The following is a 17,652-nucleotide window of genomic DNA, read 5'->3' on the forward strand; positions in this document are numbered from 1 at the left end:
GTGTGTGTATGTGTGTGTGACAAGAATGATGACTGAATGTATTTTATTAAAGGCTCCATGTTGACTGACTTGGTTTCTCTTGGCGTCACACAAACAACATTTAAAGCAAAAACCTTTGAAAAAGAAACAAATCGACAATTAATAAAGCAGCATTTCACTTTATGACTGATTTAATGTCTTTAAAAGAAACCTGTGTGTGTGTGTGTGTGTGTGTGTGTGTGTGTGTGTGTGTGTGTGTGTGTGTGTGTGTGTGTGTGTTTGTGTGTAAATTGTTGACTGTTGTTGTCGACTGGAGTCATTTCCAGCTAACAGAATCAAACTTCCTGCCACTTGGTGACAGATGAAGATCCAAAAAGCCAAAACAATCAGTTCACTGTTCAAGAAAATCCACAAATCTTCACTCTGAAGGATCAAATGTCAGAAAAGAATCATGAAAAAAGAAAGACTGATCAATCCAAACATGTGAAAGCTCCTAATTTCCACTTCAAATCCCCCAAAGTGTGAAAAGCTGCAGCTTCCTGTGGTCCATGAAGAAGAACTTCCTGTTTGAGAAGCTTGAAAAATGAGTCCAACTATTAGAAAAGCATCAGTTGAGGAATCAGTGAGGGGACTGACGGCTGCAGCGGCCATGTTTTTCTCCACTAACTCAGCTCCTTTCTGTCTCTCCACACTCGTCTCACATCCTTTTGTCCACGTAGAAAATCTCTGAGAAGACGGCCGACCATCTGTTGGTTTCAATCTTCTTGCTGTCAGAAATCTCATCAACGTCTCAGCTCAGAAAATGTGGAGGCTCCTTTAGAAAACCACACAAGGAGATCTGATGGAGTCCTCTACTCAGGTTTCAACAGCTCTGCTGACCATCCAGAACCATAGAGATAAACTCCAGCATGTAGCGGCTGAGTGAAGGAGGTCTGGACTCTGTGGAGGAGAGTCATGGTTTCAGAGATGCTGTAGAAAGACAGAATACCTGCTCTGTGATCCAGGTACACTCCCACTCTGGAGGACTGAGGACCTGAGACGGGAGTGTGGATGCTGTTGTGCCAAAAAATAAAACCGCCAAAAAATTTACAATGTAAAGCCCAAGATTTGTCATTAAATCCAAGTCCACATTCCTTTCCCCTCCCTGCTCTGCTGATGTTCTTATATGTGACTACTACAATAACGTCTCCTCTCCACTCCACCTCCCAGTAACTACGTCCAGTCAGACTCTCTCTGCTCAGAACCTGAGGCAATACAGTGAATCTGTCTGGATGATCAGAATAAGGCTGAACTTCCTCTGTAAAAGTTACTTTTCTGTCTCCATCAGATAATTTCAGGTTTTTGTTCACAGAGTTTCACCTCAAGGCTTCTTTTCTGGAGGAGACGGATCATCTGGGTGAAGCTCTCCTCGCTGTGCTCCACTGCTTCATCAGCAGAGACATTGATGGCAAACATCTGCTGCTGAAGCAGCTTCACGTCTTCCTCTCGCTCCTGGATTCTCTGCTGGATGTTTAGTCGACTCCCCTCCAGCTCCTTCTGCTTCTGCCTCCTTTCTGCTGCAGCTGGGACTGTTTCATGGCCTCTGTGTTGCTCCATGGTGCAGAGGTAACAGATACACTGCTGATCAGTGCGACAGAAAATCTTCTTCACCTCATCATGAAGAGAGCAGATCTTCTCCTGGAGCTTCTTGGAGGGCTCCACCAGCTGGTGTTTCTTCAATGGAGCTGCTTCGTAGTGACCTTGGAGGTGTTCCTCACAGTAAGAGACCACACAGACCAGACAGGACTTGACGGCTTTCAGCTTCCTCCCAGAGCAAACATCACAGGCCACATCTTCAGGTCCAGCAGAGCAGAGATCAGCTGCAGCAGCTTGGAGTCCAGTCTTCTTCAGATCCTCCACTAACTCTGCTAACATGATGTTTATCTCCATGTCAGGTCTCTGCTTGAACTCCTTCCCGCACTGAGGACAGCTGTAGATTCCCTTGTTTTGCTCTTCATCCCAGTGTCCATTAATACAGTTGCTGCAGTAGCTGTGTCCACAGGGAACCGTCACCGGATCCTTCAGGGGATCCAGACAGATGGAACAAGAGAACTTTAGTGGATCCAGCTGAGCTCCTCCCTGAGCCATTTCCTCCTCTCAACAACGGCCAGTGTTTGAAGAGTTTCTCTTCCTGCTCAGCAGCTTTGAAGCCCAACCCTCCTCTGGTTTCCTGCTCCTGTGAACGCTGGTCTGCCCTGGTTCTGCTGGTGAGCTGCTGCCCCCTGCAGCTCAGAGACGTCAGTGATCCCTCAGCTGTGAGATCTGTGAAAGAGGAGGAGGCAATGACTCAGTGTGGAGAGAAGGGAGAGGACGTCACAGCTTGATTTCATTCAGGAAATCCAGCAGCTTCTCTGCACCTTCCAGCCGTCGTTCAGCTGGAATGTCAAGCTTCAACTTCTGCTCCCCTGGTGACACAAAAGAGGACTTTATTATATTCTCAGTTTATTCATACTGTCACTCGTATATTGAAAATATTCTTCTACAAATTGCACTTTTTGTAAATATATAACAAGGACAATAACATTGGGGTGGCTGTGGGGAGGGCAGTCGTCTTACAATTGAGAGGTTGTTGGTTTGCTTCCTGTCTCCCCCTGTCTGCATGTTGTAACCCCCAGCTACGGGCAAAACAGCACCACTGCCTGGTGGTCATCATGGGAGTGACAAAGGCTAAGGGAGACCCCCCCTTCAGAACAATCCGGATTACAGCCCCGAAGGCGGTTGGTTCTCGCCTTGGAGCTCCTACCGGCAACTCCTTTAGCCAAGTTGGTACCAACTGTATGGGCCTGTCCCTTCCTTTGGACACGACCAGCGAGGATGAGAAGGGGGATGTGCTGACTCGGCAACTCGGTTCCTTCAGAACTTCATCCTGGCTTATCCATGATCTCTCGAGATCGACGGAGCCAACAATACTAACATTACGCTTTCACACTGACACTTTTAACACACTTTGAAATAATTGTACTACAAATCACAGTTTATCGAAATCAAATGAAAATATATTCTAAGTGAAATTCATGTGTAATTTCAAAAGTATACTATTCAAAATTTGTTTTCACATATTTTTTTAATGTGTATTTTAAAGCAGAACTATGCAACTTTTTTACCTCAATAAATGTTTTTCAGAGTCCCTGTGGGGGTAAACAAAGACTTGTCACGGTGATTCGCCTGTCCCTCCCCTCCCCCTGGGGTCTGTGTCCTGAAAACAGCGCTTGCAACTTTCAGAGGAGCGACCCGACAACATCTGAGAGAACAAACCTGCTTTACGGCGCTCATACAGGATTACAAGTATAAAAGCATGTAAAACCCTCGCTAGCGTTAGCAACGCCACCCTTGGGTGCTCACAGATGGCAGAACCAAAAAGACAGAAAAAAACCTTTGTCTGACAAGTGGAAAAAAGAAAACAGGAGTGGGACGCTCTTTGCACGCGGGGCGGGGGTGGGGGAGCGGGGGTGATACGGAGAATGTTTACAACAGTGAGCTTTCACAAGAGACCAGTAGGGGGAGCGCTAAAGCAAATCTTGCATAGTTCTGCTTTAAAATACAAGCTCAAAATTGAAATTCAATTGGTCAACTGGAATATTGGTCTCATTACATGAAGGCACGAGGAGATCATTGATTGGAACATAATTCAAAACCCCATCGGCGAAAGAAATGGAAATAATTCTTGGTGCTTGGAGTTGATTCTGAGCTGCTGGGCCACACACTGGTCTGTATATGGATGTTTGGGAAACACTGGTTTGTGTTTCCAAAGGTATCAACACATTTAAGAACCAGATGGAATGTGATATTATGATATATTAATGAAGACATTAAACCTCCGACTGATGCAGGAAGTCCTAAAAGAGAGATGGGGAAAGGAGAGCGAGCTCCACAGGAGAAGACGAGCCTTCATGAAGCAGACCTGGATGCTGGATGGACCCACAGATGACCCAGAGGGTAGAAGAGGGATGATTGGCTCAGCACGTTTTTAAATTGATTGTTGTGTTTCACTTAATTTACTTCACTTACTTTAAACACCTTTATCATTTTTTATTACATTCTCTGGTCACTTATCTGATCACTTAGATTAGGATTAGCAAAACTGTTGGCAGCTTCAAGGCACAAACTGTGATTCACAACATTTTTAAAAGATGTGAAGAAAATGGGGAGAAACAGTCAGTTGAACCTGTGAATATTTTGGTGACAGTATTTTGCTTTTTGGGTCCGGGACATCAGTTTGAAATCTTATTACAATAAAAGAACAATTATCATCTAAAACTAACCTTTATTTCACCATAGCCATGAAATTTCAAATAGGTGGAAAAAAAACAGAACAGAAATCGGCAAAACACAGTAAAATGCTGAAATTATATTCAAATTAAATATTTTCATCGAACAAGCTAAATAAACTAAAAACTAAAAAAGAAAAAAAAAAAACTTCTCACAGCACTCCTGCACATAATTCATTACCCTGTTGATACAGACAGAGATAATAATAGTAAACTTCACTTGTATATTATATATAGGCTGCTGTATAGTTTGGGACTGTTCATACCAAAACTTCAATTCAAAGTGCTTTTTGGAAAATGTAATTCTATTTAATTTTATGAGTAAAGTTATACTCCATGTTCTTACTTTAGACATGGGTAGTTTTTTGGTTGCTTCAGCTAAAACGTAAGCACTCAAAACAGTGATCGAACTCTGAGGCCATCATGAAGTCTTTCAAAATAAAAGAAAGTGTCTTCCACTTCTTAAATTGGTGATTCTCCCATGATGCTGTGTCCTGGAAGCTATAATGAAAGTTAAAATTGTAACTACAGTTCTCTAAATCCCGGATGAGTGCCAGATGCGGTGGTGAAGGCATTGGAATGTTCCCTTCGGACATGCACAGTTCAAGTATGTAAACCAACAACGTCACCTGTGACCCCTGGGTGACCCAGGAACAGCCATAAGTTCTGGTGTCCAACCCCGGGATCAGTTTGTACAGAGACTTCTCGTGTGATCGCGAGCAGTGTTTTAAAAAGTAATTAGAATTACAAATTACTTCTCCCAAAAAGTAATTGAATTAGTAACTCAGTTACCTCACTGTAAGAGTAACTAGTTACTCAGCAAAGTAACTGACGTTATTTTTCATGTTCTATACATTACCACATTCTATGACATCTATAACATAAAAGATGTTTATATCAACTGATTGAAGAATAAAAACACTTTATACAGTATTTTAGAACATTTGGTATTTATTTGAACTAAATTCCAGCCTGTTAAGAAAACAAATTTAAACTTGTGGCCATTAAGTAGTGCAAATCTCTGTAACTGTATATTAGGTCTACTGTGTACCAGTGGACCTGCAGTCGGTGTGTTCAGCTCGGCTCTGGTCGCCTGCTGCCCCAAAAAATCGAGCGTTGCTTGTTTTAACAGAGCGGCTCGTCTCCCTTCTGGCTGCATTTGGGCTCGGGCTTGGGTCAGCATGGGGTTAGCAGCAGCAGCAGCAGCAACAAGTGCCATTCTAGCATGTCTTGCTGTGAGGTGCTTCACAAGGTTGGAGTTGCTCGAGGCAGACGTGGATAAAGTCTTCCAGTGATACTTCCAGTTTCAGAACTCTACCTTTGAACGTCCTGGGCTCAAGCTTGTTGTGTTTACCGGCGGTCAGCACATGCAGCGAGTGAGACACGTGATCAGAGCATGATCCGCCCACCAGCCAAGAATCATCATGTCTTCATCAACCCCTCCCCTCTCCCTCTCGCCTCTCTGCTCTCTCCTGCAGCTGATGTGTGCGGAAGAAGTGGACACTCGCGTTTCATTGAATCTAATTGCAGTAACGTGCCACTTCATATTCTCAGTAATGGTAACGGCGTTGTAACGATGGGAAAAGTAATTAATTAGATTATTTGTTACTGAACAAAATAACGCTGTTATAATCTAACGCCGTGATGACCAACATTGATCGTGAGGATTCTGAGCGACAAAACACTGTGGCGGTCATCTGGGATTCATAGAACCGTAGTTACATTTGTAACATTCGTTCGATTTTATCCCTACTGGCCGCCAGCGGCAGCGCCGAAAGCACTGGACTGACATATACCAGCTTTGTCACGAGGAATCACAGAGACCAACCTCATTGAGATGCCTCTGCAGAGCCAAAACCACACCCAGTGAATGGGGAGTGGCGGCGTTCATGCTGCAACACCTAAAAAAAAGGTGCTTCTCCCACCCAGGGGGCAGCGGCACAAATGTCGCCCAGAGCATGGGCACCGTTCTGGAGGAGTAGCAGCACACCTGATGGTAGAGAGTGGTTCACCACCTGCTGAGAATGAAACTGAAACACAACCATGATCCAGTGGGAGAAGCTCTGCTTGGAGAGAGCAGAACCACCGTCAGGACCTCCTGAACAGACCAAGCAGTTCAGAGGAACGGACGTCCTGTGGTTAGGCCTGGGCGATATGACAAAAAATGTTATCACGATATAAATTTTCTTATCAGTCGATATCGATAATTATCACAATAATTGTCAAATCATTTTTTCTTTCAAATTTGAAGGCTGATTCTTGACCATGAGTGAAAGTTGACAAAACCAGATGCTGCTTTTGTAATTTAGCCCGTCTTTAATGTCAGAACATGACAAACTACTACACAGCATTTCACAAATATGAGGAACATTGCACAAAATTAAAAGTTAAAATGCAGAACATTGCACGGTGCCCGAAAAAAATGCTGTAATGAGGGTTTGTTGCTGCTTGGGCTCAACACTCAGGGTTTCCGCCAGATCTTTCCAGTCCGGGCGCCCCGCCCGCGTTAAATTCTGCAGCGCCCGGACAACGGACATGAAAAACAATATAGTATAATAGCTCCGTGTTTGTGGCTAATATTAGCAGTTGCGCTCAATCGATTGAATTGGACGCTCCGCTACGAGTGAGCGCTGCAGAGCAGCAGCGCCGCCCCGCTCTGTGCCGCTTCGACGCTCCGTGTGAGCAGCGCACTGCTCGGCATCACTCGGCTAAAATCAAAATACCACCAAACAACTGAAGATGAGGGGCCTCTCTTGTCTACGATTCTTTCAGCATGCTTTGAGTGGGTCGGCTCGGTGTAATCCTCCATCTCATCATCGCTCATTTTGGCTGTGGTGTTGTCCTTTAGCTTTCATGCTCTGTGCGAGCCGCTCTGGTCCTCCTCACCTTCTTCTTCGCTTGAATATTGGTCGAGAACTAGCGTTCATGTCGCATTAGCGGCCCCCTTTCTCTGGTGTTTGGGTGGTGTAATTACAGTTTAAATCGACTATCGACTTTTATCGAACGTTTTTATTATTTCTATTGACAAAAATTATATTTCGATAATTATCGCTATCGTTTCATCACCCAGGCCTACCTGTGGTAGCATGAATGTAGCAGCCCAGGGCTCTTACTGGGCACAAGAGTTCCACCGGGTCCTCAGGGACGCTCGACAGGGAGTCATGACGTGTAAGCTTCATAGGCTGAAAAGTCTGCAGACCTGACAGCACCTGGGAAAAGGGCAAGGGTCGGTCTTAGAGTGGCAACCCTAACATTTGCGCACCCCTCCAGGCGTGACGGGCTGATAAAGCATGTACAACACTCACGCATCATGTTATTCACGCTAACAGCCATCACAATGTGGTCTTGCGTGGCACCCACTGCACCCAGGGGCTCACATTGAGGCTAACACACTAAATCCAGTGCTAAGCGCTGGGGTCTGTGGCTGACATCACTGAAACCTGCACCCTAAGGGTAGATGGAGGTCGACGTCCCCCCAGAGGAGTCTTCAAGTATCCAAGACTGCTGGGATTAGACAAAGCACCGGTCTGCCTTGCGGATGCTGAACCACTTACAGAAATGACCAGGCATGTCACCCATAAGGCAGGTGAAAAAAATCGCACAAATGGATCCTCCACCAACAGCGGCCACATGACACTAGCCACATACCAGCCAAAGTAGGTACCAATAAGCTGGAAAAACAGTGCACAACAGCACTTCCCGCGGCAGAGTCCAAGCTGACACCAAAGCGCATGGCAACAGCCACAGCGAGGCCCAATAAGCGGGGGAAGCAGCAACAAGTGGCCTTCAAGCCACCGTTAAGCCAACACTTGTCCCTGGTTATCAACCAGGATTGTCCTGATAAGCCAAGCGAGGGGCGTATGAATGGCGCTTCAACCGCAGCAACCGAGCTAACACAAACCGCATCACCAACAACCGCGGGAGGCACACCCACAAACTGGGGAGGGAGTGTGAAGACACAGCCTCCCGAGAGGGGGAAACCCGGCTCACTTCCGAGAGCCGAGTAGCCCGGCCAGCGTACAGCTACTGGACTATCAGTAAAGCCAAGCCGACAACAACTATGTCTAAAAGTGGGCATAAGAGCAAGGTTGGTGTGACATTTGAGGGAAGGGGGCGTACGCACAGCAAACTCTATACTGCCAAACCCGTAAACCAGCTGAGGCCACGCACAGGAGAAGGCACAGCCGCCCTATGGCTTCCTCTTCCCCGTAGTGAGGGCACCGCTGGAAGAGATGTGTGTACGCAACCGGTCAATAGACAACAGTGCGGTAAGCTGATTGCAGGGGGCGTACACCACCTGCACAGCAAATGCAGATCCCCGGACAACTAGCTCAGCTAAGCTACGTCCAGGAGGGGGGGCGCTTGGCGGCTTCCACCTCTGTCTGCCTTCATTGCACTGCCACCCACCGGGAGCAGTGGGTGCACGCAACAGGTCAAAACAATGGTAATGCAATAAGCTGGGGGAAGGTCATATGCCGCCTACACAGCGGATACCATACTACCAAGCCTGTGAGCACCAGCTGGGGTCGAGCTCAGGAGAGGAGACAGCCGCCCAGCGGCACCCTTTCCATTGTGCCCTCATAGCAGCACCACCCGCTGGGATCGGGGGTGCGTGCAGCAGGCCAGGAGAAACAACAGCAATGCAGTAAGCCCAGTGAAGGAGGCGTGTTCCACCTGCACAACCAACCTCAATCACCGGCCATCAGCCCAGCTAAAGCTACATCCAGGAGAGAGACGGCTGCTCAGCTGCTCCCTCCTCCAACAGCTTCTATATTGGTTCCATCCACCAGGAGCGGGGGTTGTGCACAGCACCTCAGAAATATAAATTAATATTAGTAATGCGGTCAGCTGAGGGAAGGGGGCGCACGCCGCCTGCAAGGCAAACACAAATCACAGGACAAGTAGCTCAGTTGAACCATGTCCAGGAGGGGGACGCTTGACGGCTCCCTCTTCCTTCTACCGTCACTATAGTGCTGCAGGTCAAAACAACGGTAGTACGATAAGCTGGGGGAGGGGCATATTCCAGTTACAGAGAAGTCTCTATACCACCAAGCCCTTGCCCTGATCTACCACATGGGCAATCTGGGCACGTGCCCAGTGGTCCTCAGGCTCAGAGGGGCCCTCTGCTGGCAGAAATGCTTTCTGCAGATACAATATGCAAATTAGAAGAATGAACTCTTTGTACTTAGTCATTGTAGGAAAGTGAAACGACACCACAAGTGCACAAAAAATGCTTGGGGGGTGGGGGGGGGGGGTGATGCATACTCCGCCTGTACAGTGACCACAGTGACTACAAATTCAGCCAAGCTACAAGAGAAAGGAGGAGTGCAGCGGTTCCCTCATCCTTCTTCTGCCAGGGATCGGGCCACCCGCTGAAGGCGGAGGCTGCGCCACAGCCGTAAACTCCTGCCAGGGCCATGCTCAGGAGAGGGGGTGACCAACGGCGGCCCTCGTCCAGACAGCAGGCGGGCAGGGCGGGTGATGATATCAGTTAATGTAAATAAACTCTGTGGTGGCCCCAAACAACGGCAAAAGCCCAAACGTTACTCCACAACAGTGAGAAGCATGGTATCATACCGACCCCATCATTGCATCTCTTCCGAAGCCGGGCGAGCAATGCGGGCCCTGGGCCACAAGCTAACACCGACCGCGTTGCTAACAGCCGCTGTCGCCATGTAAACAAACCCGGGGGGGAGCGAGCCAAAGCAAGATCCTCTGGATGTCTTCACCCTGCAGTGAAGAGACAGGAGTCTCCATCGTTTGCTCCAACCAGATGTTCTGCAGTGAACGATCAGTGTTTACAAAATTATAGTTACTAAACGTAAATCCAGTTCTATGAATGTGTGCGTGCCCACCTACGGGCATCGCTATTGGTACCCTCCCTGGCGCCAGCCAATCACTGAGACAGATCCGAAAACTGACGCGCCAATCCCACATGCGCGCTGGCACACTGCCACGCCCCTCACTAAGGGGATATAATCAGCGTGCGCCCGCTCAACTCCCTTCTTCTGAACAGCCCAGGAGAAACGTAAGCAGGGCAGCTGGTCTTGCAGGTAGGTGGGCAAGCACACACTCGTAGAACTGTAGTTACATTTAGTAACTATAATTTCTACTTCATGTGATGCTTAACCCACCTATGGGCTTCGGTATTGGTACACTACCAAAGCGGAGGCCGGAGGGATAAAATGTACCCCCAGCTGGAAGGCTGACAGGATTGGCGCAGAAAAGGAAGCTGGCAGGCCGTATGCCCAGTACCGCCACACCAAACCCCCAGACACTGGCGGCAGGCAGCCTCGCACTGAGGTGTCGACCGCAGACATGTCCAATAAACACCGTAACACAGCGGCACACATACGCCGGCCAGGACACCAGAGTCACAACGGCAGGCAGCGGAACCACACGTGGCCTGAATCCCCCCAGGGAAGCAGTAGCCAGTCTGGACAAGAACCAACACAGTTAAGCGACAGAACTCCTGTTCTCGCTGAAAACTGACGTGGCCACAGAGTCGGTGCACATATCCATCAGGTAGGAGCGCACAAAGGTGGACGCAGAGGCCCAAGAGGCGGCCTGGCAGATATCACCCACCGTGACACCTCTTCACAGAGTCGCAGCAGCGGCAACGCGCTGCATAGAATGAGCGCGAATCACCGCAGGCAGCAGGCAGTTCCATGCCTCATAGGCAGCCATGATAGCGCCCCCCAACCCAGTGGGCAAAAGGCTGGGAGGACAGCGGGGCGCTACACCCCCTGGCCCCAAACTGCACAAACAGCTGGTCCATAGTGCGAAAGCCAGCTGTGCGCTCAATGTCGCAACGAAGAGCCCTGACCGGACACAGCAACCGCAGCCAAGGGTCGTCTCCGAACAGGCCAGGCAAGGAGCAAAGTGCCCTGATCCGGATCACTCATGACCGGAAATCTGAAGTGATCCCCTTGGGATGAAAAGCCGGGTGAGGCCAAAGGTGAACCAGTCCCCAGTCCTGACTGAAAGCCATTCAGGAGGGATGGACCGACAGGGCGCAGAGATCTCCAACCCTCTTGGCAGAGGCCAACGCCAAAAGGAGGGCAGCCTTGAAGGAGAGAATGCGGACATCCACCTGCTCCAAGGCTCGAAAGGGGGTCGGCTCAGACCATCCAGCACAGTGTGGAGGTCCCACTGGGGAACTACATGCCTGGGGGAGGCCGCAGCCGACACGCACCTCGCAATAACCGCTTCACCAGAGTGTGACTGCTCGTGGCCCGTCGTGATGGCCAATGCAAACACCGCGAGAGTGGATGCAGCATGCCTGCAGAAATTCCAGCACCCTGCTGACGGTGCAGGAGACCGGGTCCAGACCCCTCTCAGAGCACCACGACGCAAAGACCTGTAAGCCTTAACGGTGAAGGGGGCTATGGCGCTCTGGATGGTGGACACCACAGCCGGGGGGAGATCTAGCCCAACTAGTCTCACCAGCTCAGCATCCAGGCCAAGAGACTCCTGCCCAGGATGGGGCGGGACCGGAGGGTGCCCCCTGCCTGCAGTAGGGCGTCGGGTTCGTCTGATGACCTGAGCGAGAACCAAAGTGGGCAGTACGCATTTTCTGCACTGGCGAAAAGGTCTGCCGCGGGGGGTCCAAATCTGTGTCAGAGTCCGGCTGCCACTCGGGGTGACAGGCTCCACTCGTCGTGGAGTGGGCCTCCCCGAGACATGCTGTCCGCACCAATGTTGAGAGCCCTAGGCACGTATCGAGCTTTCAGAGAGGACAGGTGCCGGTCCGCCCACAACAGGATCTTCCCCAACCTGCGAGAGACGCATCCGTGAACACCTCGACGTGATGTGAGACGCAGCTAATGGGGACTCCCTGCTGGAGAAGAACTGGATCCAGCCAGAACAGGAGGCCGTTTTGCACCTGGGGCGGGACTGAGACGCTCCTGCATCTGTCCCACATCCCTGAAAGGCGGAGGCGGCTGAACCACCGTTGGAGCCTGCGGATGTGCAGAAGGCCAAAGCCAACCACGGGGTGGGTAGCAGCCATCATCCCCAGAACGGTCCCGACCAGGTGGACCTGAACCGTGGATGACACAATCAGGAACCTCAGGAGTGACAGAAGAGAGGCCCACCTCTCCGAGGAGAGATGGGCTGTCATGGTGAGAGCATCCAGCTCCAGGTCCAGATAAGCCATCTGCTGAGCTGGGACAAGCGCACTTGTCTCTGTTCACCACAAACCCCAGGAGCTCGATGCGGTGCAGGACCAGGGCCGTGCGCTCCACGGCCTCCCGGAAAGAGGGCCCTAGTATCAGCCAGTCGTCGATGTAGGTGAGTATCCTGAGACCTTGACGACGGAGAGGCTCTAGCGTGGCCTCGACACACTTGGTGAAGGTGCATGGAATGAGGGAGTAGCCGAAGGGGAGACGGTTGTACTGGAAACACCGATCTCCCACAGCGAATCTGAGGAACTTCCAGTCCACAGGGCGGACGCTCTCCAGGAGGTGACTGACTGTTAGCATGCGGAACCTCCTGGTGGCCACGTGAGTTTTCAGGACCCGCAGGTCCAGAATGATTCTCACTCCACCCATTTTCGGCGCTCCTCTCCGGACGGCAGACAGGCAGTGCAAGCGGGAGGGCAGCTCCGGCAGCTCAGGTGCTCCGTTTCACACGTTGGCAGATGACTGCAGGTGAAGCGTCCATCATGGAGGAAAAGAAGGTCTGTGTGGCAGAAGTAAGGAGTTGTGACATCAGGGACATCGACTCCATTCCCACTGGATTCGAACCCACGACCTTGGGGTTGCCCTCCATACCAGTAATCCTCTCAGCCACCGGAAGGGGGCCGGTTGACAGGGCGCCTCAGCTGGTGTCACTACACCCCAGCGTAGTGCTATGCAGCTCCGCCAATGTTGTCGGAGAGAGCCGCTCAACGCTCATGGCCGGGGAAACGAGGGGCGCATGAGTGGAGGCCAGTCACATGCTGTCACCTCGGTGAGGACGGGTGTCTGGTTGCAGCCAGAGCGTGCACCTGCCGCCTGTCCTCAGTAGCGGCCAGCAGGGCTGCCAACATCTCCGGGGGGGGCTGGCGCTCCTGGCCGTAGGAAAAACCAGGGCGAGGGAGCAGGCGCAACGAGCACGGGACATCTGGAGAAACGCGCGGGAGGAGGCCTCCGTGACGCCGGAGCCTCATCTTGCGCGTGTTGAGTGCCCTGGGGGGCTGCGGTGAAGACAGACATTGAGACGTTCCGCCGAGCCTCTTCCAGCGGGACAAGAGGGCAGGCCAAAGAAACACGCAGAGTTAGATGCTGACCTGAAGCAGGCGAAGCAGCTGTCCTTTCTAGAGCGGTGCGCTGCTGCCGTGGCAGGAGAACGGCCCGACGCTGGATGGCGACTGTCCATGTCTTCTCTTGTCTTTGTCTTTGTCTTGAATCTTGAGTCTGGAGCTTCAGATCAGTCTCGAGGCTGAGAAAGAAGAAGGAAGTGGTCCTGACGCACGCTGACTATATCCTCTTGGTGAGGGGCGTGGCAGTGTGCCAGCGCATGTGCGGGAATGGTGGGATTCCCCTGTGGGATCTGTCTCAGTGATTGGCTGGCACCAGGGAGAGCACCAATAGTGAAGCCTGTAGGCGGGCTAAGCATCACACGACGCAGAATGATTAGGTGCGTTCGACATGAGAAAGCCAGAGGCAGACCTTTAAGACTTTTGAGCCGCCCCGCCCAGATTTGGCCCGGCGTCACTGATATGTAGGACCTACGTAGGGCATCGAAAGCTTGCGAGACCCAAACGAGATCGGTCACAGAGGGAGCCGTGTGAGCTGCTGGAGAGCAACTCACTGCAGCTACCTGGCCCACCTCTCTGGTTCATCCAGGCAGGGGATTGGACCCGAGCCCACTCGTCATCAGTTTGATGACAACACGCTTTATTTGCATAAATAAACACCCAGTCCCAGCTCCAGTCCAGTGTAGAGGGGGGAAGGGGGCGGCGGCTACAAAAAGGGGGTGGGGGGGTGGGGGGGTAGTGCGCAAAGGTGGCGAAAAAGTAACGGAGCAACACAAAAACAGAATCCACAGATCAGAGGCCTGTTCCACCATGTCCAACAACATATGATCATTAACCACATTGCTAAAAAGCACAAATAGTAATAAAACAAATGATAAAATAAGCAGCTCTCACCTTTAGTAGAGCTATTTATTAATTTTTTGGACTGAGGGGGCGAGGCAGTCTGCCCCCCTTGACGCCTGGTCCACTTGCAGCAGCACGCACGCTTCACATAACAGAAGCCAAAACGTAACTTAAAATTATTTTGTTTTTTAAAATTGTATTTATTTCAGTTAACTGAATATGAATTAAAGGGCAACTCCGGTTTTTTGACACCTGGACCTTATTTATAGGTGTGTGCATGCTCATATACTCACTCAGACAAACATCGTGCAGCTCGGAGTCCTTCAGAAGTTATTTAGATCCAAACGATGTAGCCGCACTAGCGGGGGGGCCACAGCAACGGAGCGTTAGCGCGGGACATAATCTCTGCAAAGTCGCTCATTTCGGCTGTATTTCTTCATCCATCGCCAGTGTTATCATAAAGTCAGCTCGTCTACCGTCTTCAGGTGAGTCAGCTGAAGAGCTGACAGTTTTCGCTAACTTAGCCACAATTAGCTCGGATGGGAACGTTGCGGCGCTCCTCTCCCCAGCAGAGAGGCACTTTGAGTCAGCCTCGGCTTTCACGGTGCCCCGGTGTCTGACTTCCAGGGGCCGAGGTGGAAAACGGCCCTCAGCTGCTCCACGGAGGCTCCGAACACCCGCGAAGACGCATGGCTCACACGCGGCCGCTGGGCCGCTGGATGTCTCTCCTCGCCGGGAGGATGCGGATCTCTGCTCCCCGGTGGATGCGCGCTCCGGGCCGGCCGCGGGACGCACGACGGCCCGCCGCTCCGAGGCCGGTGCTCTCTCCTCGCCGGGAGGAAGCGTATCTCTGCTCCCCGGTGGATGCGCGCTCCGGGCCGGCCGCGGGACGCACGACGGACCGCCGCGCCGAGGCCGGTGCTCTCTCCTCGCCGGGAGGAAGCGTATCTCCGCTTCCCCGTGGATGCGCGCTCCACGCCGGCCGCGGGACGCACGACGGCCGGAGCGCTCTCCTCGCCGGGAGAATCCAGATCTCCGCCGCCCGGCGGATACGCGCTCCAACCCAGGCCGCGGGACACCGCCGGAGGCCCCCCTTCCGACCGAAAGGCAACCCAGCGCCGATGGAGGAAAAATACAGCCGAAATGAGCGACTTTGCAGAGATTATGTCCCGCGCTAACGCTCCATTGCTGTGGCACCTCCGCTAGTGCGGCTACATCGTTTGGATCTAAATAACTTCTGAAGGACTCCGAGCTGCATGATGTTTGTCTGAGTGAGTATATGAGCATGCACACACCTATAAATAAGATCCAGGTGTCAAAAAACCGGAGTTGCCCTTTAACACAATGTGACACACAAAAGAAATTGTGAATTCTTTTGTTTTTAATAAGAAGAACACAATTACCCCTCTGACAGCCAGAGGGGGCAAGGAGGCACAGGCGGCGGGCATTGCCGCCCCGGACGCCGGGCCTGTAAACACCCCCCACGGTGGGAGTCATGAGAAACACAAACATGGAGCAGGGCCGGCCTGGGCTTCAGAGGCGCCCTAGGCGAGCCCGAGACGAGAGCCCCTTGGGAGCGTGTTTTTCGAGCGGTCCCGACATTTGTTGAGCGGGGGGGGGGTGCGCGCTGAGGATCGATGCCGAACAATACCAATCAGTGCCGGGCAGCGCCGAGGACGAGGACCGCGGTGCGTCGGACCGCTGCACAGAGGGGCACACGGAACACAGAGCGTCGTGGCGCCCCTTGTACGACCGCGGCGCCCCCCTCGGGACGTGGCGCCCTAGGCGGCCGCCTAGTTCGCCTATGCCTAGAGCCAGCCCTGACATGGAGAACATAGGGTTGTCCGAGTTGGAGGCTGACTTATAACTCCGCCCCACGGCTGACGCCGTCTACTTCGTCTAGCTCCGCCTCCCTCTGGCTTTGCCATCGTGAACGCACCTATTGATCCAGTCAGGAGGAGGAGAAGGTCTCATGATTCAACTCTGACTCAGGATGTTGAGTCTGGATTCTGCTGATGAATACATGGAGAACCTTCCAGGAATGTCATGTGTTCCATCATTTGTAAGGTGTGTGTGTGTGTGTGCGTGTGTGTGTGTGTGTGTGTGTGTGTGTGTGTGTGTGTGTGTGTGTGTGTGTGTGTGTGTGTTTGTGTGTGTGTGTGTGTGTGTGTGTGTGTGTGTATGTGTGTGTGTGTGTGTGTGTGTGTGTGCTAGAAAAGTAGTACAGCAAAGTAATGTTAAAGTCTATAAACTGAAAAGTTTAGCTTTTCTATTAACTGACATAAGCTACAAGTATAATGAAGCACATTATCAGCACACGAAGAAGACATTAAAAGTATAAATCTTGGATGTATTTAAGCTGCCAACAAGTATTTTTTAGTAAACTTATAATCCAAAAGTACTCTTTAAATTAATCTGACTCCTCCTCACATTAGTCAGCATTAGTTTCTACTCACAGCAGTAGAAATCCTGAGCAGACGTCCAGCCTCTCTTTCCGTCTGCTTCTCTTCTGGAGAAGTGAAACTCGTTCTGATCTCCACCTGCTGAGTCAGCATGTGGCTCCATCCACTGCTGCTCTGAAGGGAGGGTGGAGGAAACGTAGAGAGAGAGTTCAGGCGGTGAAAACACACTCTGTGTTGAACTGATTGACTTCAGTCCAGCTGCTGACTCTGAAACTGTTCAGGACTGAAACAAGGAGTCAAGAAATTGTTAGTAGTTGCAGTTTGTGACTGTTGACAATATTTCTTTACTGCACAGCTTGAATGGACTGTTAAAAAGTCAAATGTTCAGTGTTCAGAACAATCATTCTTTGCACATTTTAATTACGCAGTAGCCTACTAGTCATCATTTAAATTTCATGTTTTGCACATTCCTGTTTGTTACTGTCAGAACAATCTGTGCATTTTTCTACTCATGTAAATATTGTAATTAGTGACTGAGAAATAATTCATTGATCATTTTAGAAAAAGATCATCTCCCTGAAACAAGCAGTGGTCGAATTAGCTTTAACACAGGAAAAGTGGTGTCAATAAACTCATTCTTAACCAAGTCATCAATACTTTGAAGTTAATCTTTGCAGTTTCGTTTGTTTGTTTCCATCTTGTCAGGTCAAGCGGTGCTGTATCTTCTCATGCAGTGGACCTTTATGCCTCAGAAAATTAGAATATCATGAAAATGTTCAATGTTTCTCATCACTCATTTCAGAAAGTCAAACCCATACAGGACAGATATAGACTCATGACACTGAGTGAAATATTTCCAGCCTTTGTTTATTGAAATGTT

General features: G+C 50.7%; 2 protein-coding genes across 4 annotated transcripts in view; both read right to left on the bottom strand.

Moving 5' to 3' along the window:
- Positions 1–13,626, bottom strand: part of LOC115408993 (tripartite motif-containing protein 16-like) — an 85,766-nt gene extending 72,140 nt beyond the window's left edge. Inside the window, exon 1 of one of the 2 annotated variants that reach the window (XM_030119951.1) lies at positions 13,558–13,626. The gene's annotated coding sequence lies outside the window, so the exon portion shown is untranslated. Of the gene's footprint in view, positions 1–2,375; positions 2,427–13,557 lie in introns of those variants that run through there. The other variant, XM_030119953.1, reaches the window with a different exon arrangement.
- Positions 179–17,652, bottom strand: part of LOC115408997 (E3 ubiquitin/ISG15 ligase TRIM25-like) — a 32,608-nt gene continuing 15,134 nt past the window's right edge. Inside the window, exons 1-2 of one of the 2 annotated variants that reach the window (XM_030119958.1) lie at positions 16,827–16,871; positions 179–2,280 (exon numbers count right to left, since the gene is read on the bottom strand). In XM_030119958.1, coding sequence (XP_029975818.1) covers positions 1,303–2,106 — 804 coding nt within the window. In that variant the 5' untranslated portion in view covers positions 2,107–2,280; positions 16,827–16,871 and the 3' untranslated portion in view covers positions 179–1,302. Of the gene's footprint in view, positions 2,281–16,826; positions 16,872–17,652 lie in introns of those variants that run through there. The other variant, XM_030119959.1, reaches the window with a different exon arrangement.

Source organism: Salarias fasciatus, chromosome 22, assembly GCF_902148845.1.
Source record: "Salarias fasciatus chromosome 22, fSalaFa1.1, whole genome shotgun sequence".
In the NCBI taxonomy this organism is placed as follows: Eukaryota; Metazoa; Chordata; class Actinopteri; order Blenniiformes; family Blenniidae; genus Salarias; species Salarias fasciatus.